The 24290-nt window shown below is 44.8% G+C and overlaps 8 protein-coding genes across 8 annotated transcripts; all 8 read right to left on the bottom strand.

Moving 5' to 3' along the window:
• Positions 1 to 178: 178 nt before the first annotated feature.
• On the bottom strand, positions 179 to 10630 carry LSM04_006802 (uncharacterized protein; the record flags this gene model as incomplete). Its single annotated transcript, XM_067335759.1, has 1 exon — positions 179 to 10630. The coding sequence occupies one exon, from the start codon at positions 10628 to 10630 to the stop codon at positions 179 to 181; it is 10452 nt and encodes a 3483-aa protein (XP_067195312.1).
• Positions 10631 to 12605: 1975 nt separating this feature from the next.
• On the bottom strand, positions 12606 to 15161 carry LSM04_001328 (Peptidase C2; the record flags this gene model as incomplete). The annotated part of the gene is made up of 1 exon (XM_067335758.1): positions 12606 to 15161. One exon carries the CDS (start codon positions 15159 to 15161, stop codon positions 12606 to 12608), a length of 2556 nt encoding a protein of 851 aa, XP_067194983.1.
• Positions 15162 to 15691: 530 nt separating this feature from the next.
• On the bottom strand, positions 15692 to 17098 carry LSM04_001955 (Adenylosuccinate lyase PurB; the record flags this gene model as incomplete). Its single annotated transcript, XM_067335757.1, has 1 exon — positions 15692 to 17098. The coding sequence occupies one exon, from the start codon at positions 17096 to 17098 to the stop codon at positions 15692 to 15694; it is 1407 nt and encodes a 468-aa protein (XP_067195026.1).
• A 327-nt stretch (positions 17099 to 17425) lies between these two features.
• Positions 17426 to 19168, bottom strand: LSM04_002379 (uncharacterized protein; the record flags this gene model as incomplete). Its single annotated transcript, XM_067335756.1, has 1 exon — positions 17426 to 19168. One exon carries the CDS (start codon positions 19166 to 19168, stop codon positions 17426 to 17428), a length of 1743 nt encoding a protein of 580 aa, XP_067195050.1.
• A 292-nt stretch (positions 19169 to 19460) lies between these two features.
• LSM04_005390 (Ribosomal protein L5) lies at positions 19461 to 20042 on the bottom strand (the record flags this gene model as incomplete). Its single annotated transcript, XM_067335755.1, has 1 exon — positions 19461 to 20042. One exon carries the CDS (start codon positions 20040 to 20042, stop codon positions 19461 to 19463), a length of 582 nt encoding a protein of 193 aa, XP_067195217.1.
• Positions 20043 to 20192: 150 nt separating this feature from the next.
• Positions 20193 to 21640, bottom strand: LSM04_002050 (uncharacterized protein; the record flags this gene model as incomplete). The annotated part of the gene is made up of 2 exons (XM_067335754.1): positions 20193 to 20606; positions 20753 to 21640. The coding sequence occupies 2 exons, from the start codon at positions 21638 to 21640 to the stop codon at positions 20193 to 20195; spliced, it is 1302 nt and encodes a 433-aa protein (XP_067195030.1).
• Positions 21641 to 21933: 293 nt separating this feature from the next.
• On the bottom strand, positions 21934 to 22515 carry LSM04_000045 (Ribosomal protein L5; the record flags this gene model as incomplete). Its single annotated transcript, XM_067335753.1, has 1 exon — positions 21934 to 22515. One exon carries the CDS (start codon positions 22513 to 22515, stop codon positions 21934 to 21936), a length of 582 nt encoding a protein of 193 aa, XP_067194913.1.
• A 379-nt stretch (positions 22516 to 22894) lies between these two features.
• Positions 22895 to 23464, bottom strand: LSM04_001901 (Small GTPase superfamily; the record flags this gene model as incomplete). Its single annotated transcript, XM_067335750.1, has 1 exon — positions 22895 to 23464. One exon carries the CDS (start codon positions 23462 to 23464, stop codon positions 22895 to 22897), a length of 570 nt encoding a protein of 189 aa, XP_067195020.1.
• Positions 23465 to 24290: the final 826 nt, after the last annotated feature.

Raw genomic sequence — 24290 nt, 5'->3', positions numbered from 1 at the left:
ACGAAAAAAGAGAAGAAAAATAAGAAATACAAAACAAATACAACAGCAGGGCTCTAATCCTTCATTTTTTTTTTTTTAACCTCTGACATCGACATCAACATCCACACCACCATTAAATTTATTTATTTATTCTTCTATTCCTGCTCACTTGCAACTCCTGATATCTTACCTTGCTCCCTCACTGGTGGCCGTTTTGTCGTTCTGCCCGATGTTGTTGTTTCATTCTCGGCTCCTCCCTTGGTGGTTGAAATAGAACGCGTTGCCTACATCCAATTACTATTCCCACAATGAGGCAGACGGGTAGCAAAATGAGCAACAATAGTGTCCATAAGGATATTCCCGTCGATGGGTTTTTTGACGACTCATCAGGGATGTTCTCCGCGACGAGGGTGGCGCGTGGGATAGCAGCAAAGCGGGTTCGCCATGCTAACTCCTCGGCGGGCATTTTAGGTAGTTTGCTCTTGTGCTGCAGAAGAGCTGCATGCAGATCAACCCCAGTACCAAATGTAAAGTTCACATACGGTGCCCACACCCTCACGAGGCCCTTCTCGTAAACACCAGGACACAACAAAGTTGAGAAGAGAGACACCTGTGTATTGTTGTCATCCAGTAACTTGACATAACGCAGCAATAATTCTGGCAATGGTATGATATCTCCTGTTTGTTCCTCTGCAGTTGTTAAATCCTCAGTTGTAGCATGTGTGTCGGTTAGGAGGGATAGAGAAAGCGTGTATGTTGGGTACTCCATCCATTCTTCTTCCTTTACGTTGATTGCGGCAGAGACCGCACCATGATCTTCTAAGCGCACTGCAACGATAGCGGGATCCACCTTTAATAGTAGTGCAACTTTTCTCTGAAAACGTTCAAGTGCCTCACGGGTTCCCTCCAATCGCACAGATTCATTAGCAGCAGTCAAATTCGGGCGTACGACAAGAACAACAACGACAGCCAAGTCACGTACATAGTATGAACCACTGATATGCTGATCAAGACGCAGCACAAGAGGTAAACGACTAATATTCTCTAATGGGGTGGCCGCCTCACGTGGTATTTCAGTTGTCAGCGAAGAGATAAACAATTCCAAAGTATTATTTCCGCTCTTAACGTTTTCCTGAAGCGGTGCATTGGCACTGTAAAAATGGACACCGTCTATAGATGTACAAACAAGGTATGAAGTGGATTCCCGTCTCGAACGCTCCTCCGCAGTTGATGCTCGATTTATTAGTACCTGCATACTGAGTCCTCCTGCGGTTTGTAGTGCGGCAGTGTGAACCAGCCAATCATGCCGCAAGACACTACTACTACTACTACTACTATATTCAACCCTGTTCCCCTTATTGTTACTAGCGTTATCACCTGGAGTATACTCCCAGAGGCATCCGCTACGTGCATTTACAACAAATATCGGATGTGCTAATGGATTCAGAATATGGTCACCCCAGCTGGGATTAACCTCCTCACTTGCTTTAATCACAGATGTTAAATTATTCCCATCACAGACATGTCCAAAAATATCTGTTCGAAGTATTGCAACAGCTAATGCTTTTACTGCAGTAGCTGCCTCACGACCACTTCCTTTTCCTATACCATTTCCAACAAAACACATGCTTGCATTGTAGTAGTAGCTCGGTGGTCGATCTTCAAATAATGTGACTCTTGCAGGTGATGCATATGATGAAACAGGAATAGATGATGTATTATCATGAACAAAAAAACGTTCCAGACGCAGAGCGGATGGTGTCACCGTATTGCGATCATAAACTTTCTCCCTCGTTGTCGACATACCCAATATAGTAGGATAAAGATTTACTAACAACAGGAATGGTGGTGCATCTCCAGCTTCACGGAAACTTAGACCACCATCAACGCTGTAGCATATACGATAAGTATTATGCTTCGTAAAAGAAGTAAGATCTTCTGGGAATAAATGTACATTAAATGACTCAGATTTTTTCCACAGAATAGGCAACGATGTTGCCTTAGCATTCTTATTTTCTAAACGCCATTGGAAACCTCTTCTACATTCTGTAGCTACAGTATTAATATTACCTCTTGTTAATATTATCGGTACAAAGGCTATACGGATATCCTTTATAAAGGGAACAACAGATCCCCGTAATGCAAAACTTGATTCAGCCCCCATAAATGCAGCAAGTACTCCGTGTTTTATTGAACCAACTTCATTCACAATAAAGGATGAAGTCACCTCCATTTCCAAAGGTGTATTAATAAATATCGCCCCTTTACCAATATGGGAAGGGTTATATTTCTTTACGCAAACTTTATATCGTTTATCTGGAACGTAACGCAAAGCAGGTGGAAGTTGAAGCGCCATCACTGGAGTTATCTTGAGACCTGACCATTCACGTGGTTTCATCAAGATAGCATCAAAGATAAAATTGTGTTCGACCAATTCAGGGTTGTCGCAAGAAACAGTATTCACGTCAACAAGTCGCAGAATTGTACCAGCCTGAATACTGCGACCACATGGATTCGCAATGGGTAGAAGCCACCCATTGGACCGAGGATGAAGTTGTTGAAAAGTAGTTGGCACTTCACCCATACAGCGAAGAGCCATGGGTTTTAGTTGCATGGTTAATCCTGTTGCAATATCTCGATGGCGATAATTGACGGAAAAACGCAGTTCAGTACTTTCCTTGTTCTTCCCAACCATTGAAGCCGAGAGGTAAACCTCACCACCAACCACAAACCCAGCATCTTCCAAGAAGCCAGACCAAAGAACATCTGCTGTAAAACTACCCATGTAACGATTTAGCGGTGTATCCTTGGTAAAAGATGAAAAACCATTATAACGTATATCCACAAGTTTACCGTAAAGACTTTCCTGTTCAAACAAATGTACAACGGTGGAGAGTACCGGATAGTCACTCTTTTTCCTTTCTCCTTGAGGATAGTTCTCATCTTCTTCTTCTTCGTCCTCGTCCTCATCCTGTAAAGGAACTTTCACACGCAATGTTGGCGCCCACGTCACAGAGACGTACGAAATACCAACAGAAAGGTAATGACGACCGCCATCTACAGAGAAGCATAAAGAGAAGGGTGACCAAGGTTCTACTATCTCTTTCTTCGCCGTATGCAACGGCAACACAACATTCTCTACTGAGGTTCCATCTTGTGCCATTACACGCAAAGTATCATTTACAAATGTAGCCGTTACAGCAGTAAGAAAATTAGCAGTAGCTTCTTCCTTCTCTGGATCTGGCATAACACAGGGCTTCCCCAAACGGAATTTTGCCAAACGGAAAAGTACCAGTGCACCAGGAGTTTCTAGCATGTCAATATACCGTTCTTCCACGCTACGCGATAAGTTGGATACTTCTGTTAGTTTAGTAGGTTTCTTATCGATGGCACTCCGCTCTACCTTAACATAGAGAAGCATAGACTCGGTACTGCGACGAACAATGATATGACGAACACCGTTCTCTTCTGCAACAGTGCTTGGAATAGTCTTGTGTAATGCAATAGATGACACAGCAATATCCAATACACGAAAATAGATACCAGATGGTCGAAATGCTGCAGTAGTTACTACATTATCTGTATTATTTCCAGTACTAATACATATATGCAATCGAACGTTACTAGCCACACTAGTGTGTGTCTCTGTAAGTGTGATTAAGTTTGGACTTGTTACAATAATTATAGGAAGTCGTTCACGGTTTTCGTAACATACAGAAGAAAACATTACACGTGTACCCACCATAAAGCGAGTAATTTTAGAATTGGTTTTATTTACATTACCAATACGTTTCTCAGTAAGCATATCGGTAAGGTTTACTGCCCCTTTACTCAAGCGTGGCACAACAAGGGTGTGTTGAAATGCAACTTCAGAAATATGAGACTCATCTTTGGGTACATCATGCCGCAATTGCGATGACAGCACCGTCAATGAAAGATTAGTCATCTTGTAAGATGTACCATTATCAGTTGAAAGACACATCGGTGTTATTTCCTCCAGTCTGGAGAAGTGAGTGGAAGGGAGAAGGAAAACACCTTGATCATCTTCAATAGTAAGCGGAACCGTATAGAGAAGTGTATTGTTTAGACGCTGCATTCGCCAAACAACATCTTCTATTGTCTGGTTTTCATTTAAACCTTCAGAATCAATATTATTATCACAATTTAACCCAAAACGTATCTTAAATCCACGCTGAATAGCATAACCGTTCAAGTAAACTACTTTACTAGCATCCTCAATATGTAAAAACAGTGTAGTATTACCTTCCGCATCAATGTGGTTGGCGTCAGCGTTAATATCTCGATTCACTTGTCCAAAGAAAGTTGCCGAACTGTTGCTAGAATCATCAGGATGATAACGGAACCCTACTGGAAAGGGTGTTGTAAATTGCAGTTGCACAAAAGGGTAAATTGGCTCCCGCCATCGCTCTGGTGCAGTCTCCAAACACATAATCCACGGTTGTGTGGTGTTAGGGTAAAAACCAACGTTACGACTCACCCCACGCGGGATGGTGAGAATACCGTCATCCAGTACATATGGACCACGCACAATGTCTGACTGTACAGCTTCATAATCGACAAAACATGGGTTTCTATCATCGTCCAGGGGGCGTACAAACATCACACGTCTCCAACTCCCACAAGGCACTGCTCCTGTCATACCATTATTATTATTATTATTATTATTATTATTATTATTATTATTATTATTATTATTATTATTATTATTATTATCTGTACTCTCTGCTGTTACAGTTTTACTACGACACCAGAGAGCTACTGCCACCTCACGGGCAACAGCTCCCACAATATTTGTTGTATCCTTCTCGTGTGTGAGCCATTCCAGCGCAACCTTTGTGGGTGGAAGTGCCGTTACAGAAATAACGTCCTCGCTTCCATCATCAGCAAAGTAATTGTATCGTGTAGGCTGACGAATGTGCTCGTGTACATCTAATACTACACCAGAAGCCAACCACTCTGTAGAACGATCAGGTTTGAAGCAAAGTTTATGTTTCTGTACTGAGAGTCCTCTAAGAAAATCGCGTTCCAGTACAATATAATGATGCTTACTCTTCTTCATTTCACTTTCTTTCGATTCTGAAGACCAGACAACGTCATCGAAAAGTTTCAATCCTTCAAAAAAATCACGCACAATAACATCGTCCAATCCATCAGGCATAGGTGTGCTACAATTGGCGTCCAAAGGTCGAAACCGTACAATAGACCTATTTGAGATACTTGATCCACTTAATGGTAGGGTCCATTCTTGTCCTTGCTCTACGGTGACGTAATCAGTACCGTTCAGCGAAAAGACTGCATAAACGGGTTCTACCAAATCGATACGTAATCCCCTAAGTTCAAAGAATTGTAACGCCATCTCTGTCCCCTCCTCTGAGGAACGTCGTTCAGGATAGATGGCACTGCCACACAGTTTAAACCTTCCAGTATTGGTTAACAATTTTGGTAAAAGAACAGCAGATCCGTTGACTGCCATAATAAAACGATCTGAATCATTTGTGTTAATAAAATAGTTTTTGAGCCTTTTGCATGGAACAAGCTCTTCAGCGAGAAACATAAACAGTGGATTTCCCAACGCATTGGTATGATCAATAAGAGGACCAACCAGTTGAATCATTTCCCAGTTTCCTAATGTCGGATGTCGCGTTTTGAGGGTAATATGCTTTGTTGTACGGTTCCCAAAGAGAAAACCATCTGCCGGTGGTATGACAAGTTGATATGGAATACCTGCTGGTACGAAACCACTTCTCCAGTCATGATCATCTCCCGCTAGGGTGGATACCCGGTCATCTGCATAATCCTTAATATTCTTACCATATTGATTATAATTATTACTAACACCACTTCTTCTTTTATTATTACTACCTCTACTAGTCTCAAACGCGTCAACATCCCTGTATCGCACACACCATTGAAAACGATCAATAATACCATTCCCTGGATCAAACGCACCAATACGTGTCGTGTGCGCCTGTGAGAGTGATAGAAACCATGAAGACATAGATGTCAAGGGATTCACATAACGCGATAATAAGGACGATGAATCATAATCAGAGTTACCAAGAGGACTAGATACCATTGACGGAACTCCCGAGGTACGAACAGGGCTTCGCCATAGAAAACTTGTCACATTACTGCAATTAACTGCGGGTACAAAAACTGTCTCTTGATCATGTAGACCGAATCCTTCTACAACAAGATCAACAAATGATGCATATACCAAAACTGGTGAATCATTTAATTCATTTCTTTCGTCTGTTTCTGTTACCATGGTTGCCTTTTCTTTATCTTTCTGGATAGGCAACTGGTGTGCAATGCGAATAGAAGTCACACGAGGTGGGCGTACAACAAACTTAAACTCCAGTGGATACACCGCACGATGCGTAGATGGTACAGAGAGACACATAAAAAGAGGATTACGAGATGTTCCAAACACGCGATCCGCTACTATAGATGACGTATGGGAGGTGTTAAGTGTAATAAACACATCCCCCGCTTTGGTTGAACCCTGTAGAGATCCTATTTGCTGAAAGTTGAGAGGTACGTCGTAAAATCGCATAATCGTGAAGTTCATACGACTGATGCGGTTTACATATCTCCACACACTATCATCATCCCCATCCCCCTCTCCAAGTCGCGGGTAACAACGTTCTTCTGAAAGAAATAGCACCATGTCCTCCCTTAAACCATAGCCAGAAATTGGCAATACTAGATCGTTCGAATTTTCAGCAACTTCTACAACTGTCATACGATCTTCTGATGCTGAATTAGGAAAACTGGCAGCATACGGTCCGATAAAATGAACTTCAACAGGCCGGACATCAAGAGTAGCACTAGTAGGATAGAACACACGATTGTTACTCTGAAATGGTAAAGGCAGAGACAAACAAACACGCATACGACGCATAGTTTCTTCCTGCAGAAATCCCGGTGGAATTATCACAGCGGCTGCTTTTTGAATATTATTTTCTTCTTTCTGAAATACATCCTGTGTAGTCCCTTCTGTAAATGAAGTTCGTTGAATACCAGTAGCGGTGCTAGGTGGTACAACAATGTTAAAAGTGCGATCACCGTAGAAAAGAGATGAGTTACTACATTGAAAAATTGGATCAGAAATATCTCTATTTCCTGGTGGAGACATTGCAAATGCAATTACTGTAGTACTAAGTGTGCTTGGTGACCACATACCCACATCAAAACCCCAGAACCTCAAAAGACCACTAAATCCCACACCTATTTTCAGCTGCCGATAAACGTCACTACTCACACTGTTGCCATTTCCATCATGCGCTGTAACAGAAGAGATACTTGCACGCTTGACCATTATATTCATTCCTGAAAGAGGTCTAAAACGTGAAAGTGGAGTGTATGCAAAACAAACCTGCCATGTTTGAATATCCTCACTGACATTTGTACCCCACATTCCTGTATGGTTTAAATTCAGCTGAACAAACGCAACAAATTTGTTATGCGTATCACCACTACTAATATTTGCAGCTGTTGTAGATACATTCAATGTACTAACAGCAATCATGGTATCCAATTCATCTGGTATCGCAGGATTACTAGGATCACGATGCGGCACTAGCTGTTGCCGAGAACATCCCCAAACTTTCTGAGATAACAAGAGTGTCATACCATCTTGTAATCCTTCACCATCAAATACAATGATAGGTGATGAAAACTGTGGTACAACAACTGTTCTTTTTGACGCCTCAGATAGTAATAAAGTAGCAGTATCACTATCACCACGTATAGCGGGAGGAAGAACCCACATACCACGAATTACAACATGTGGTGGGGTTATATATACTCGCATATTTGGAACCACTGTGTAAATCCAAAGAGGTTTCCCATTATTGGACTGACTTGTTATGCCTTCTATCGCCTGATCCTTTTCATAGTTCACAATATCGTGATTAGAATTAAAGAATGAAGTTAGCAAGGTGTTACTAATGTTGTGTCCTTCCATAGTGACATTCGAAACAGAAACTTCGGTATTAATTCTTAAGGCAGAAACGCATACAAAAAATGCCGTGGGTGGTTGTTCCTCATCAAATGAAGGATCATGTAACCTTTCAAGTCCACTTTTGTTAACTGGAACCACATCAGCAACCTGGTATGGAATAACGAGCTGTTTCTCTCCATTTCGAACAAGAGAGAGATTTCCTCCGAAAAGAGTGTAACCACCGCTCACGCAGTCTGCAGAAGATGAAAACCGAAAGTATCGAATTTCGGCTGTCCTTTGATAGCTATTTTGATAAAATACCGGTTTTAACATACCACTGGATCCTAATGGAATCCCAATCTCTTGACTTTCCACATCATAACTCTTACTCTCATATGTTTTATCTTTACTAGTTTTAACTGTTTCTATCTTCTTCTCTTCCTCCTCTTCAGTCACCGGTGAAAGGGGAATAAGGCCACGCAAACGCACATCCACAACCTCAAAGGTTATATTTCCTGCGGGTACGTATTGTAGTCCGTCTTGGGAGATACACACACGACCCCGCATCGTCTCGTTTGGATGAGACACTGTCACTACACCTTGCATCACGGCAAAAATATACTCCTGTTTCTTGTAACTTCCACATGGTGATGGTTGTACACCCTCTGTTACCCATTCAGTACCCGCAATTACCTCTGAAAGGTCTGGTGCGAACATGAGCAAGAGTCCATCAGTCGAACCGCCATTACCCACTACAGTGTAGATGCCGACAGTACCGGCCGCCACAACCAAGTGCCCTGCCCCGGCGAGTGAAGTGATGCGTGTGTTAAGTGGCAGATCCTCACTCCCTGGGGCCTCGGTTGAAGATGTTGGAACAGGTGAGGGAGTTTCCTCTGGCTCTGGCTGCGGCAGTGGCTGCACGTCTCCGGCGTGGTAGGCGCATGCGTACGCTGGAACGGGTACGCCGCAGGGGATGTGTGCCCAGGCGCCTGTTGGGCCGATCGTCACGCAGCCGCTGTCGCGTGTGGGTTGTCCGGGGGCCCAGAGACTCGCGGCGAGGTTTGGCCGCCAGGCGGTGGCGCCGTCGAGAAAAAGGCCGGCGAGTCCGCGTTTGGTGTACGACACGCCGACGAGAGCCCGCGGGAGGCCGGCGGCGGCGACGAGGCGACCAGCGAAGGCACTCTCCTCGACGGTTGTGATGACGGCGGCGTGTACGGCGCTGGCGGGGGCGGCGGTGGCGGCGAGAAGATCTCCACAGCGCTGCTCGAGATCCGCCGCGGCGATGCTGCGATCGGTGAAGAGACGATGGCAGCGGCGGGTGGGGGCGAAGTACGTCCAGTCCGTCAGGCACGAGATATTCAACGGTGGGGCGGGGGCAGTCGTCGTCGTCGTGGACTCCCCATCGTTGGAAGAATCAGAGCTGTTACCCGGCATCACAGTAGGATCCTCCACCATAACAGATCCATCATTGAGGTATGAACACAGAAAAGGAAGGGATAATCGACAATCAACCGCGTGCCATGTGCCATTGGGAACGACTGCAACACAGCCAAAAGATATACTTGGTTCCCCAACATCCCAATTGGAGTATAAACGATTGGCAGGTGTGGGCCAAGTGGGACTCGAAGGGAAAGTAAGAGCAAAATCCGTATCATCATACCAGAGGGAGTCTTCATACCATACACCCACTGACCCATGTGAAGTAAAAATACCACCAGTAAAAACTTGAAATTGAGATAAACTCTGGGCATGATTTTGCGCCAATTCTTTAACCAGGCGATCAACAAATAAAGCTTCATTTTCGTTCAATATTGCAGTAAGAGTAATATGAGGATGTATTGCCTCACAGTATTGCCTAGCTTCTTGTTGACTCATACCTTCTTCTCCTGTTTCTCTTGGTATTGTAAAGAGACGATAACACTTGTCATAGTATGGCGACCATCCTTTCATACAATCTAATGGTGGATACGGTACAGGAGGTCGAGTTGGCCTAGGAGGTTCTTCAGGAACAACTTCTGTGGGTTCCTGTGTTGTGGGGGCAGAGTTGTTACTGTCATTACCTGTGGAATTGTTATCATTGGTGGTGGTGGTGTGCAGGAAAACTCCACAGACAAAGGGCCTCTTCGGCGATGAACAATCTACCAGGCCCCAGAATCCATCTTGTCGCATTGCAATACACCCACTTCTATTCTGCCAATTTACTGACGGAGAAAAGTGTGTGTAAGTTGGTGCTGTCTCATTCATGGTGTCACCATAGTGCCAAGTTATATCACCAAATCCTGCCGCACCACTGAGCACCACTAAATCACCCACTTGAAGGAAAAATGGGTTCAAAAGTTCCTGTAACCAGGTATTCTGCTCTTCAGAATGAATGGAAACTGCCTGGGGTATTAATTTAGTGTATAAACTTCCGCTACTATCACGCGGTGGATCTACATCAAATATATGTTTGCACGCCTCGTTTACCTCAGATGGGGTAACTAGAGAGGATTGTGGCTTTACGCACCACATTGCGTCATTGTCCACAGACAACCACAATGAAGACGATGTCCATCCAACCGGACAAAAGAGCGCAGAAGATTTTTCTCGTACGTCAAGGGCATTCACTACCACAACTACAAACACCATCAAATATAGCAGCAGTGGCAACGGCCTTATCAAGAAACTGAGGCAGTGGAGTTTCATGTTCGATAAATGGGAAACCCACTCTGCCTCACAGGAGCGATATGGAAATAAGACGAAACGAGGAAGGAAATTATTTGCTAACCTCACTGAATTATACTCTATCTCCTTTTTTTTTAGCTATATTCTTCGTCAGTGACGTCGAAGTAATAATAAAAAGAAACTTATGGTTATTTTTCTTCTTCTTTCGTTTTCCAAGAAGAAAACTTTTTTATTTAGTAAAAAAAGATGAAATAAAAGTAGTGACAGTATCTCTCGATATTTTCTCTTTATTTTACTAATGTAATATCACACGCCTTCTCTCTCTAACCTTCAGCTACCCTCCTAATACCTATAAGAAAAAAAGAAAAAAACGGAGAGAAAGAAAGAGAGGGAAATGGACAAAAGAAAGAAAAGAAGGAAAAAGAGTACAGTGAAACCCGTAACTACCACAACATGTTTTGTAGCTCCGCATTAATAAGGAATCAGCCACCAATGGTCCAATACACTCATTTTACCAAAATAAAAAAAAACGTAATAAGAAAAAAACAAAAAAATATATAAAAACAAGGGGAGAAAGAGAGAGTGACAAAGAAGCAACCAATAGAAATAAAAAGATATAAAAAGTCACCAAAATTTCGACGTGTTCCTCATTTCCCTAACATCGTAAATATTGCGCGGATACCCAATAAATATAAACAAACTGGAAAAAAGGGGAGAAATCCGATATATAAGGAGAGGAAGAAAAGTTTGACAAGGTTACAGTTTCTTAATTTCACCACATTGCTCAAAAGCTCTAAAAAAAAAAAAATGCACTTTATTTTTTTCTTTTTGTGTTTTGTTTCCTTGCACTTCGCTCATTTAAAAGAGTGTCATTTGTACACGCCAATTCGCTCGTTCTCGTCTTATGCAGACAAGACGTTTCACAGTGCGAAGGAGGTGCAGAAAGATATAAACAAAAAAAAAAAATAAAATAAAAAATAAATTCCTGCACCTGCATTTTCGTAATATTAAATTTCTTTTCTTTGGTTCCTACTCTTTGAATAGTAAATTAATCAAAAGAAACAATTGCCTGCACCCCCACCTCACTCCCTGTCTCAAGGAGGGCAAACTCTACTAAGATTTTAAAAAAAAGGTGGAAGACAGAGGGCAAAGAGTGATCACGAACAAAAAAAAAGCATACCAGAAGCTATCATGAGTAGCACATACATACACAGACACAAAAGAGGTGTGATGTTGCAAAAGATAGATGATGTAGTTTGCAGTAGAGATTTAACCTACTCATTTATTCCTCTGACGAATCTGTCCACCATGAAAAAAAAAAAACACATACACAAAGGGTAGATCAAAATAAAATAAAAAAAGAGAGAGGAAATAATGAGTGCCAAACGGTGAAATGGAAAACAATTACTACTATTGACAACGATCACCATTTTTTTTTTCTTATGATATACCCGTGACCCACCCATTCGATACAGTTGCACAACAATATTTTTCCTTCCCATCCATTTATCAGTGTGAATACATGCAGTTATACTAAAAAAAAAAAAAATCGCAGTTGCATAGAAAAAAAAGAGATGAAAATATGGGGAGGGGGAGAGGTGATGAGAGAGAAAGTCTTCTTTATACTTTTCACATCTATCTATCCATTTTCTTACTCCTCACTTCCACCGAAAATTCCTTCTTTTTTATACACATTTTCATTTTTCTGTTTTTTCTTTTTTTTTTGCATTGTCAGAGAGGAAAGGAGAAGAAATTCTCATTACGTTTTCCCTTTTTTTTTTTTTTCATCACCCCCTGCCCCTGTCAAAAACTCTTTCCCTACTTTTTTTTCCACTGTCATTTGACAGCTACTCTTATTATAACTGCTGTTACACATCTTTTTTTTTTTTGTTTGGCCTGAAAAAAAAGGCACTTTTTTCATCATCGTAAATAATATGGTGGTGTGTACGTATGTAAATGATTACATATTTCATCCATTCATAGAGGGCGTTGCTGCTTAAAAGAGGGATGGGCCCACCTTCTCGACGGCGAACCCTGGTTTGGGTGCCCGCACCTGGTAGTACGCCTCGCCCACCGCCACGGTGTCGGCCGGGAACTTTGGGAAGTTCTCAAACACAACATTGTCGTCTTCGAGGCGGCGGAAGTTCACGCGGAGACCCCCGTCGTTCACCGGCCGCTCGCAGCGGAGGCCGAACACGACTGGCACCTCCGCCGCCGCGTCGCCGTCGCTGGGGTGGGAATTGACGAAGTGGAGCGGATGGACTTTGCCCTGCAGGTTTGTGAACCACGCCTTGCTGCCACTTGTGGTTTCCTCCGTCTCCATCATGCGTGGGATGATAAGGTATGGTGATTGTCTTGGGGTCAGTTCACACACCATACTGACATCACGTGCCTGTATGAAAGTCCACTTCTCCGATGACTGGTCTGCAGCATCCGCGGAGGAGTTTTGGATAACCTTGTGTATTCCTTCCTGGTCATCGTGTGTAGAAGAGAGAGAAATCATCAACGGTGGATATTCGTGAACTTCGTCATCTGGACCATCCGCGAACAATCCACGATAGTCAACATTGGATAGTGTAATAAAAACCCGCACCGGTTCATCCACACTCACCTCCATAACAAGTGATGGACGACAATCGGAAAAGATTATTGGGACGCGGTAGTCATACGCTTCGTTAAGGAAGTGAACACCACCACCAATAAAGTACTTCAGCACGTGTTCCCAATCCATCCAAATAGATTTGTCATCAGTGTTTGCATAATTGCAAGCTGCCGCCACTTGGGGGTATTGTTCCCACATAGAGCTTCCAGCAGACCATGGACCATTCCATTCTTTGCAAAGTCCCCAAACATTGCGAATCTTCATCAATCTTAGGTCACCAGCATCAGTAAAATGGTAAACTTCTTCAACTGTGTACGCATGCCCAGGAATAAGACTGGTTCCACCAAGAAGCTTCTCCAATTCAGGTTCATTACTGAAAGCATTACCATGTGTGTTGGTACCAATAAGAAAGGCTGGAGCTTTTCCAGGGGTTGTCAACAAGAGCTGGTATCCAGATTTGTGTTGGCGTAGTAATTCCTGAAAGAGATCTTTTCCACCGTCTTCATGAGCCTTGGTAAAGGCGTCGTCGAAACGCGAAGAAGGGCAACCTGTCATATCAGTGAGGGCATGAACAGGATCTCCAGATTGTATCATTCCATAGCTACCATGCAACTTCGCATAGGCTTTTTCAAGAACTGAAGGCCACAATTCACAAAGATCGCTGCTGCTGGCAAATTTTGGTTTTCCTCCCACAGCTGGTAAGTAGTCATCAACGATTACGCTGTTCCACAGTCCATTCTTGTTGAGTGTCACACGGTATGCACCAACATCCCTCTCTTGGCGAGCTACTTCTGCACCATTTGGGTGGCGAAACATACGCTGAACCATTTCTGGATACTCTGCAAGAGTCGCAACAGCGCACATAAACCAACAATCACCGAGTTCTCCTTGTAGCACATCGCCAGGGACGATTTCTTTACGGAAAAGTCGCACCTGGTTGACAAGAGCTGGATTTAAATACATCCGTGGGCGAAACCAAGGCAACATTTTCAATGGCCTCTTCGCTCCTGCCTCAATAGAATGCTGTATTGGTTGAAATTCCATATCCACAAATGGTACATTTTGTTTTACACATTCTTCCAATACCTTGGTTGCATCGGTAGTTTCACCAACAAGAGCTCTTACTTTCTGCATCTCAACCTCCACAACCTTGGTGAACTGTAACAATTGACGCTCGGAAAGATACTCCTCAGATATCGGTAATGCACGCATCCTGCTGCTGAATCCATTTACAAATCCCTTAGTAAACAACTCTGTCTCAGCTGGATAAACGACAACTTCGGCAACATAGTCTCCATTCGCATCACGATGCATTGTAGTATTCTCTAACGCTTCGATTTTTGAGTGTTTCCCAAAAGTACATGCGACATGTACCTCAAAGGCAAGGCTGTCATTATAGAAGGCCCACGTCTTGTTTTTCTTATCCACAATGCGGTAAAGCAATCCTGGTTCATCAAAACATGAGACCACTTCACCCTTTAGATCGGGTTCACCGTTCACAAAGACATATTTTGACTTATTATCTGCCGGTTGCTCAAACACTGGTTTCTTCGCTGTCCCAATATCAAATTCATCATTTGGGTCATCGCGTGGTACGGTGAGGGAAATCGGTTCCCATCGCACTGGCGCAGGCATTGGTGTGTGGCGTGGCTTTATGGCGGTATTTGCATGCTGCTCATGCACGTGAGGTTCCTCAACATCGCGCTCCATAACGGAGGCTGTTTCAGTGTCACTGTGAACCCCGCGTGGAAGGGGTTGTAGATCTTCGTAATGTTCCTCTCCATTGGCCTCTGGAGCTTGCTTCTTCTCAGCAGCGTCGAACTCCATGGATTCAGAAAATATACTGGCATTGTCAAGAACACCCACCTCTGTCGGGGGGGCTGAGAGCTCCTCCACGTTGCGGGGTCCCATCGCATAATTACTCTCTCCCTTTTTGCTTACAAATGGCATTCTTAAATTCCGTTAACTTTATCCTTGAGTATGATTATTTCGGTTAATCCTCTCTCTTACATGGAAAATAATTGCGAAAGGAAAAAAAAGGCGAAAATGGGGAAAAAAACAAAAAATTATAGCAATACATAAGAAAACTCCCGTGAAAACAAAAAAAAAGCATATTTAATATATATATATATATATATATATATATATATATATATATATATATATATATATACGTGTAGTATATACATTGGTAGGTCCATATCCTTAGTTTTCGGAAGTACAGTATACGAACCGACATCCCCATTTCAGAGAATCCGCTCCAAAAGAGTGATTCAGTGCAATCGAAAAGAGAAAGCTTGAGAGAAAAAGAAAAATAAAGATGTTAGAGAGTTGGATACCCAACCCCCCACCAAAGGAAAAAAACATCTTGTTTTCTCTTTTTTCCTTGTTATTCTTCTACGTGTTTCTTCCAGAATTTTATCACCCTAGGATTTTTGGCACTCTGCCTCTGCAATATTCATTTTTTTTTTTTCCAAAAATTACATGTGTGGATGGACATATCCCACATAATTGAAAGGAGTAATAGCCAGCAGTTCACGCCGCACATCCTCTGATATACCAGTAAGGCCCATAATGAATTTATATACTGTATCTTCCGTTACATCATGATTACCACGCGTCAAATCCTTTAGAGCTTCGTACGGTTTTGGGTAGCACTCACGGCGAAGAATAGTTTGAATGCCTTCTGCCACCACCGCCCAATTATTAGAGAGGTCCTTCTCAATTGTCTCACGGTTCACCAATAACTTATCGAGGCCCCGCAAAAGAGAAGAAAAGGCAATACAAGCGTGACCAAGAGGTACACCCAAATTGCGAAGTACAGTGCTATCGGTTAGGTCACGTTGCAGACGTGATATAGGTAATTTTGATGAAAATAAGCTTAACATAGCATTACCCAAGAATAAATTTCCTTCGGCATTTTCAAAGTCAATTGGATTCACTTTATGTGGCATTGCACTGCTCCCAACCTCTCCTGCTTTCACACGCTGATGAAAGAATCCCATTGAAATGTATTGCCAAACGTCTCGACAAAGATCAATAAGGATAACATGAACCCGTGCACAAGCATCACACAAGGCAGCCAAATTATCATAATGTTCAATCTGTGTTGTGTACTTCTGCCTTTTGAGTCCCAAATACTTGGACAAAAACATATCCCCGAAAGCGCACCAATCCACTGATGGGTATGCCACAAGATGTGCGTTGAAGTTTCCAGTTGCACCACCAAATTTGCCTGTGGTAGGGATTTCAAAAATATGTCGACGTTGCTCCTTCAGTCGCTCAATCCACACCATAAACTCTTTCGCCAAATTCGTCGGTGACGCTGGCTGGCCGTGTGTGCGTGCGAGCATTGGTACATCCCATTCAGTGAGTTTGTCTTCCAGTGCAGAAATAACGCCATCAAGAGCTGGAAGGTATACTGATGTCATTGCATCTCGAACCATCATTGGAATTGCGGTGTTGTTAATGTCCTGTGAAGTCAGGCCAAAGTGTACAAACTCAGAGAGGTGCGCCAGACCACAACTATTCATGCGTTCCTTTAAAAAATATTCCACCGCTTTGATATCGTGATTTGTCACACGCTCAGTCTTCTTAATTTCCTCGGCGTCAGCAAGGGAAAACTGATTCACTGCGAGTTCACGCAGTTGCTGCAACTGATCATCAGTGACACCACGGAGCGGAACTATTGCCGGGACCTCCTTGCAGAGTGCTGCAAAGTACTCCACTTCAACACGAACACGATACTTGAAAAAGGCATACTCAGAAAAGTAACCGCGTAGTGAAGTGGTAACGCGCTTATATCGTCCATCCAATGGGGAAAGCGCCAAAAGGGGATTGTCGCAAGTGTAGTCCACTGTAACCGCTGAGTCTTCTTTATTTGTCATCTTATTTTACTTCGTTAACTCACTATTACGAGCTTCAAAGTCTTTCTTTTATATTTTTGTTTTCTCCTTCTATCGATTGCTTATTATTAGCAATAAACCAAACTGTTATGTCTGTATGCCATCATGAAAAATAAGAAAACAAAAGGGCAAAGTACACTGATAACAATATATCTAAAAGAACTAAAAAAATGGGGGTACAAATATTACTATTTCTGTCTGTACTTTTTTTATTTCACTTTCTCTAACTAAGAATAACACACCCCAAAATTATATATATATATATATATATATATTCATTCTCTCGTGTACGAAAAATGTTACTTCCAATCATAAAAGAATGCCTGCAGTCTCTTCGACAAACACTTCTTCAGAGCCCAATTTTGCCATAACAGTAAATACCCATCGCATAATTGAAGCATAATCCGGTGGCTCGCAGTGCGGCGTCGTAGAAGTTCCCAAGAAAATTTTGTCTGGAACAAGATCTAGATCATTATCAGAATCCTGTCGTTCCCACACACAACGTCGCACCAAAACAGGAGCAGGCTTTAACGAAGCTACATCCCCCGCAATCGCATCAACCCCACACCTTTGCAAAAACATATCAACATAACTAGAAAGAGTGCAAGACAAACGTTCCGATACACTTGAATCCATTCCTAAACCAAAATATTTTGCCGCATGTGCAGTAGATGTACCTTGGCACACGCGCAATCTACCCTCGCGTTCAAGTGGACACATCCAGCGATACCCCCGCTGCACCAAGGTGTGACGCAGCGCTGTTAGTGGGTATTTGCGCGTCCCTGGCTCTACCATTACTGGCCAGCAACCACCAATGCCAACGTCAAGGAGAATCCCCCAGCAAGCGGGGCATGAGTATAGAGCACCTGCGCGACCGAATTCCCACGGCCGCAGCACTGTGTTAAGGCTCCAGAAGCAGGACCCGTCCTCGCGAAGGCGGTGTTCTAGCCGTACCGGGGCTCCTCTTACTCCCGCACTGTCATCGACACCCAGTACTTCGGATAGGTAGAAAAATGACTTCAGGAGGTGGTCCTGCGCGGGGTCGTGCCGCTGACCTCGGGGAGAACGGAAAGCACTACTCTCGTCTGTCTCCTTGGCAAAGAAAGCACCAAAAATGGCGCTTAGAACTGGCACTGTGTGATTCTTGCTCCGTATGCCCCCCACCACAAACCACTCCACATACAGTGTGGGCGTCGCAGCATCACTGTCTGTCGCTGAAACTGTCGTCTGGGCGATACAGCACAACTGCGTCATGAGGTCCTCCGCCGCCCTCACCGCGTCACCCTCTGCTCCCATACTGCCATCATCACGCAACACAGCGTGGAACCATGCCGGCAGCGCAGCTTCCCAGAGCATCTCGTGCAAGACCGGTACCAGACCCTCCATATTATCGAAGTGCGCCATGGATGCTGTAAATGTATCACAGCAGCGATAGAGAAGCGCCGCGTCGCCGGCCGCAGTCGCCATAATTGCCTCCCGCAACTGGGGGTGCAACCCCACGCGGCACGCCACAATAGTACAAGAAGTAGCATCAGGGCTCATCAGATACGCAACACTGGATCTTACAGACGGGGAGTGGGGCGATACAACAGCAAGACCGCACTCCCCCTGAAGCACCGTCACCATTCCAGGGGCACCCCCATTGAGAGCAAACATATTCCGGTACCTCCGTCCAGTACTATCTCCGTTGCTGGTCTGAACCTTGGTCGGCACTGGCACTGATGATACCATGAGAAACGATGGTGGGGTGCTTGGGTACTCACAAAGGTCTGGTGGCAGTGGGTTGAGAAACAACGACGGGTACGGATATGCACGTACTGTTCCCGTCGTATCTGCCTTCACCGCGTCGTACCACAATGGCGAAGATGACGTGGTAGGCTCGTCGTGATGTGTGGTGCTGCGCTGTGTAGACCGCTTTTCTGCATATCGCCTCATTGCGTTCTCTACCACCATGACTGCGTGATCTGCAACAATAACTTCGTTATCCCCTCGTTCACTTAATACACTCTGCATAGCACTCACTTCAGACGGGGTGACATTGCAAAACGTCATTCTCGTGCTGCTGGAATGGATACCTTATGCTATCTTCCGCTCGTCCAGGTCCGCACGTACACACAAAGAACAAAGAAACAGAGAAAAGGGCAGAGGGAGAGTAAAAAAAGAAAAAAAAAACAATGTAAACAGCACAAATACGAAGGGTAAATCCTGCAGAACTGACAATGGGCAAGCTTGCTTACTAAAGTGGGTGTAAATATCAAATCAATGAAAAGTAACAAGAAAAATAAAATGACTGCATGCCTCAGCAATAGTCGCCTCTTAAAAGGGTAAAGGGAGCATTATTGCCTTAACGGCGACGGCGGCGGACCATCGACTTCTTCTTCTTCGCCTGGAAGATGATACCGTCGTGGGTCTTCTCGAACCACTTCATCGCCTCCTCCTTGCGCACACGGTGGCTGAAGCCCACACGGCTTGCCTTGCGCTTGCGGTGCGCCACACGTTCGCCGCGGCGGCCAAGCACGACGTAGAAGTCCATACCGTAGATACCTGTGGATGGGTCGTACTTGATGCCCAAGTCAATGTGCTCGCTGATACCGAAGCCAAAGGAGCCCGTGTCGGAAAAGTTATAGCTCTTCAGTTCGAACTCCTTCACCTTAAGGCCCTTCTCCAGCAGCTCCTCTGCCTTCTTGCCACGAACAGTGCAGTGAACGGCAATCTTTTCGTTACGACGAATGCCGAACGTGCGCACCGTCAGGCGAGCGCGTGAGAGCACTGGGGTCTGTTCGCACAGCTGCTCCAGCACCTTTGAGGCACGGGTAAGACGATCGCCCGACTCACCAACGCAGATGTTGATGCACAATTTCTTCACCACGATCTCCCGCATCGGGTTGGCTGCCTTTTTCTCCACCACGCTCTGTGTCTCCGTCATCGTCAACAAAGAAGGCTATTCCTTGCTTCGGTCACTGACGCAATAGAAAAATTAATACAAAAAAAAGGAAAAAGGAATCAAAAAAAAAAAAAGAAAAATACTGTATCATTGCGATAACGAAAAAAAAAAAAACAGCACACAAATCCGTAGTTATACAAATACATGCGCATAAAAAATAAAATCGGCGCAATATAAAGAAACACCTCTCCAATTGTACGCTGGTGTTATTGTTAGAACCATTTTAGCATCGCGTTCAAGTGGACACATCCAGCGATACCCCCGCTGCACCAAGGTGTGACGCAGCGCTGTTAGTGGGTATTTGCGCGTCCCTGGCTCTACCATTACTGGCCAGCAACCACCAATGCCAACGTCAAGGAGAATCCCCCAGCAAGCGGGGCATGAGTATAGAGCACCTGCGCGACCGAATTCCCACGGCCGCAGCACTGTGTTAAGGCTCCAGAAGCAGGACCCGTCCTCGCGAAGGCGGTGTTCTAGCCGTACCGGGGCTCCTCTTACTCCCGCACTGTCATCGACACCCAGTACTTCGGATAGGTAGAAAAATGACTTCAGGAGGTGGTCCTGCGCGGGGTCGTGCCGCTGACCTCGGGGAGAACGGAAAGCACTACTCTCGTCTGTCTCCTTGGCAAAGAAAGCACCAAAAATGGCGCTTAGAACTGGCACTGTGTGATTCTTGCTCCGTATGCCCCCACCACAAACCACTCCACATACAGTGTGGGCGTCGCAGCATCACTGTCTGTCGCTGAAACTGTCGTCTGGGCGATACAGCACAACTGCGTCATGAGGTCCTCCGCCGCCCTCACCGCGTCACCCTCTGCTCCCATACTGCCATCATCACGCAACACAGCGTGGAACCATGCCGGCAGCGCAGCTTCCCAGAGCATCTCGTGCAAGACCGGTACCAGACCCTCCATATTATCGAAGTGCGCCATGGATGCTGTAAATGTATCACAGCAGCGATAGAGAAGCGCCGCGTCGCCGGCCGCAGTCGCCATAATTGCCTCCCGCAACTGGGGGTGCAACCCCACGCGGCACGCCACAATAGTACAAGAAGTAGCATCAGGGCTCATCAGATACGCAACACTGGATCTTACAGACGGGGAGTGGGGCGATACAACAGCAAGACCGCACTCCCCCTGAAGCACCGTCACCATTCCAGGGGCACCCCCATTGAGAGCAAACATATTCCGGTACCTCCGTCCAGTACTATCTCCGTTGCTGGTCTGAACCTTGGTCGGCACTGGCACTGATGATACCATGAGAAACGATGGTGGGGTGCTTGGGTACTCACAAAGGTCTGGTGGCAGTGGGTTGAGAAACAACGACGGGTACGGATATGCACGTACTGTTCCCGTCGTATCTGCCTTCACCGCGTCGTACCACAATGGCGAAGATGACGTGGTAGGCTCGTCGTGATGTGTGGTGCTGCGCTGTGTAGACCGCTTTTCTGCATATCGCCTCATTGCGTTCTCTACCACCATGACTGCGTGATCTGCAACAATAACTTCGTTATCCCCTCGTTCACTTAATACACTCTGCATAGCACTCACTTCAGACGGGGTGACATTGCAAAACGTCATTCTCGTGCTGCTGGAATGGATACCTTATGCTATCTTCCGCTCGTCCAGGTCCGCACGTACACACAAAGAACAAAGAAACAGAGAAAAGGGCAGAGGGAGAGTAAAAAAAGAAAAAAAAAAACAATGTAAACAGCACAAATACGAAGGGTAAATCCTGCAGAACTGACAATGGGCAAGCTTGCTTACTAAAGTGGGTGTAAATATCAAATCAATGAAAAGTAACAAGAAAAATAAAATGACTGCATGCCTCAGCAATAGTCGCCTCTTAAAAGGGTAAAGGGAGCATTATTGCCTTAACGGCGACGGCGGCGGACCATCGACTTCTTCTTCTTCGCCTGGAAGATGATACCGTCGTGGGTCTTCTCGAACCACTTCATCGCCTCCTCCTTGCGCACACGGTGGCTGAAGCCCACACGGCTTGCCTTGCGCTTGCGGTGCGCCACACGTTCGCCGCGGCGGCCAAGCACGACGTAGAAGTCCATACCGTAGATACCTGTGGATGGGTCGTACTTGATGCCCAAGTCAATGTGCTCGCTGATACCGAAGCCAAAGGAGCCCGTGTCGGAAAAGTTATAGCTCTTCAGTTCGAACTCCTTCACCTTAAGGCCCTTCTCCAGCAGCTCCTCTGCCTTCTTGCCACGAACAGTGCAGTGAACGGCAATCTTTTCGTTACGACGAATGCCGAACGTGCGCACCGTCAGGCGAGCGCGTGAGAGCACTGGGGTCTGTTCGCACAGCTGCTCCAGCACCTTTGAGGCACGGGTAAGACGATCGCCCGACTCACCAACGCAGATGTTGATGCACAATTTCTTCACCACGATCTCCCGCATCGGGTTGGCTGCCTTTTTCTCCACCACGCTCTGTGTCTCCGTCATCGTCAACAAAGAAGGCTATTCCTTGCTTCGGTCACTGACGCAATAGAAAAATTAATACAAAAAAAAGGAAAAAGGAATCAAAAAAAAAAAAAAGGAAAATACTGTATCATTGCGATAACGAAAAAAAAAAAAAAAACAGCACACAAATCCGTAGTTATACAAATACATGCGCATAAAAAATAAAATCGGCGCAATATAAAGAAACACCTCTCCAATTGTACGCTGGTGCCATTGGGCAATAGGGCAGGCGATATAAAGAGAGTGTGAAGAGATATATGGGAATACGTGGGAATTGACTAATGAAAAAAAATCTTCACAGAAGTAGTAATCTCCAACTGTTAATAAGACTCATGCATCTGATTTACACATTTCTTCCCTCTTATTCAGTGTCAGGAAGGTGACTACACAACCAGTCCAAACCCTCAAAGAGTCCATCACCTGTGTGTGCACAGCAACCTTGTACATACCATTGACGTCCCCGCAATGCTGCGGCAAGTCCTTTTTCGCTAGTGTCACGGAAGCCGAGTTGTTCCACCAACTCGGCAGGTGTCAGGCGGTGCGGAAGGTCCTGTTTGTTGCACAGAACAAGTACAGTCGCCTTTGCTAGCAACGGCTCCAGGAGTAGCTTTTCCAGCTCCTGCCTTGCCTCACGCACCCGATCCCTGTCGTTGCTGTCAATAACAAAAATGATGGCGTTCGCCCCCTCGTAGTAGTGCTTCCAAAGAGAGCGTAGCAACTTTTGTCCCCCAACATCCCATAAATGAAATTTCACATTTTTGTACTCCACTGTTTGAACATTAAACCCAAGGGTTGGAACCGTCTGCTGCACCTCATTGAGTTTAAGTTTCCAAAGAATAGTTGTCTTACCTGCGGCATCAAGTCCCACCATCAAGATGGTCGCGTCCTTCTTCGCGAAGAGCCCATCAAACCAACTCATCACAGCACCCATTTTTTTCGATCTTTCTGCTGATTTTTTTCCCACCCTGATATCTGGATCTTGCCTCTCTCCCTTTTTGCGCTTTTTATTCTCCGCTGTCCTCTCTTTCTCTCTCTCTCTTTTTTTTATTGTGGTTATTGATTTTGGTTTCCTTTTTTGAACGTTGAGAAATCCGGCTTCTTCACGTGTGTCGAGCTCCTTTCCTTTAATTTCCCTTTGTAGGTTGCTTGATTGGTGCCCTCTCTCGTCACTCCACAGAATGGGTGCCTCTCAACCGATTCCACTCTAGCAATACCAATCTCACTCTCTCTCTATTTTTTTCGTTTTCCTCTTATTAATCGTGTTTTTGCTCTCTGCCTTTCTTCAACGTCACACCTCAGATTCGTAGTGTCTCGCCCTATTCCACGTTTAAACGGTACGCGTACGCGTGTTAGAGAGAGTATATTATCAAATAGGCGCGGGGAGTCTGTCCACGTCACAACGCACTTTTTTTCCCCCTTCTTTTTTTTTTCTGAAATACACCTATCTCCTTGTCCCTACTTCTGGTACAACTGAGTACTGACTCAACTGAACGAAAAAAAAGTCAAACGTGCGTTTCCACTAACTCTGACGTTTTACTCGCTTGTTCACACTCGTTTTCTTTTTTTCTCCAAATCCTATTAGTCATTGCAGAAGCACGAATGAATCCATATGAAAAAGAAAAGCAAAGAGAGAGGGAGAGAGAGAGAGAGAGAAAGAGTTAAAAATATCAAAAAAAGAAGAAATAAAAGGTGTAAATTGTGGAGTAGTAGCAGCGAACGATACAGGGTATCAATAAAAGAACACCCGATCGCTATAC

Source organism: Trypanosoma melophagium, assembly GCF_022059095.1.
Source record: "Trypanosoma melophagium isolate St. Kilda chromosome Unknown ctg1segment0, whole genome shotgun sequence".
Classification (NCBI taxonomy): Eukaryota; Euglenozoa; class Kinetoplastea; order Trypanosomatida; family Trypanosomatidae; genus Trypanosoma; species Trypanosoma melophagium.
This window is presented reverse-complemented; position numbering and strand designations above follow the sequence as displayed.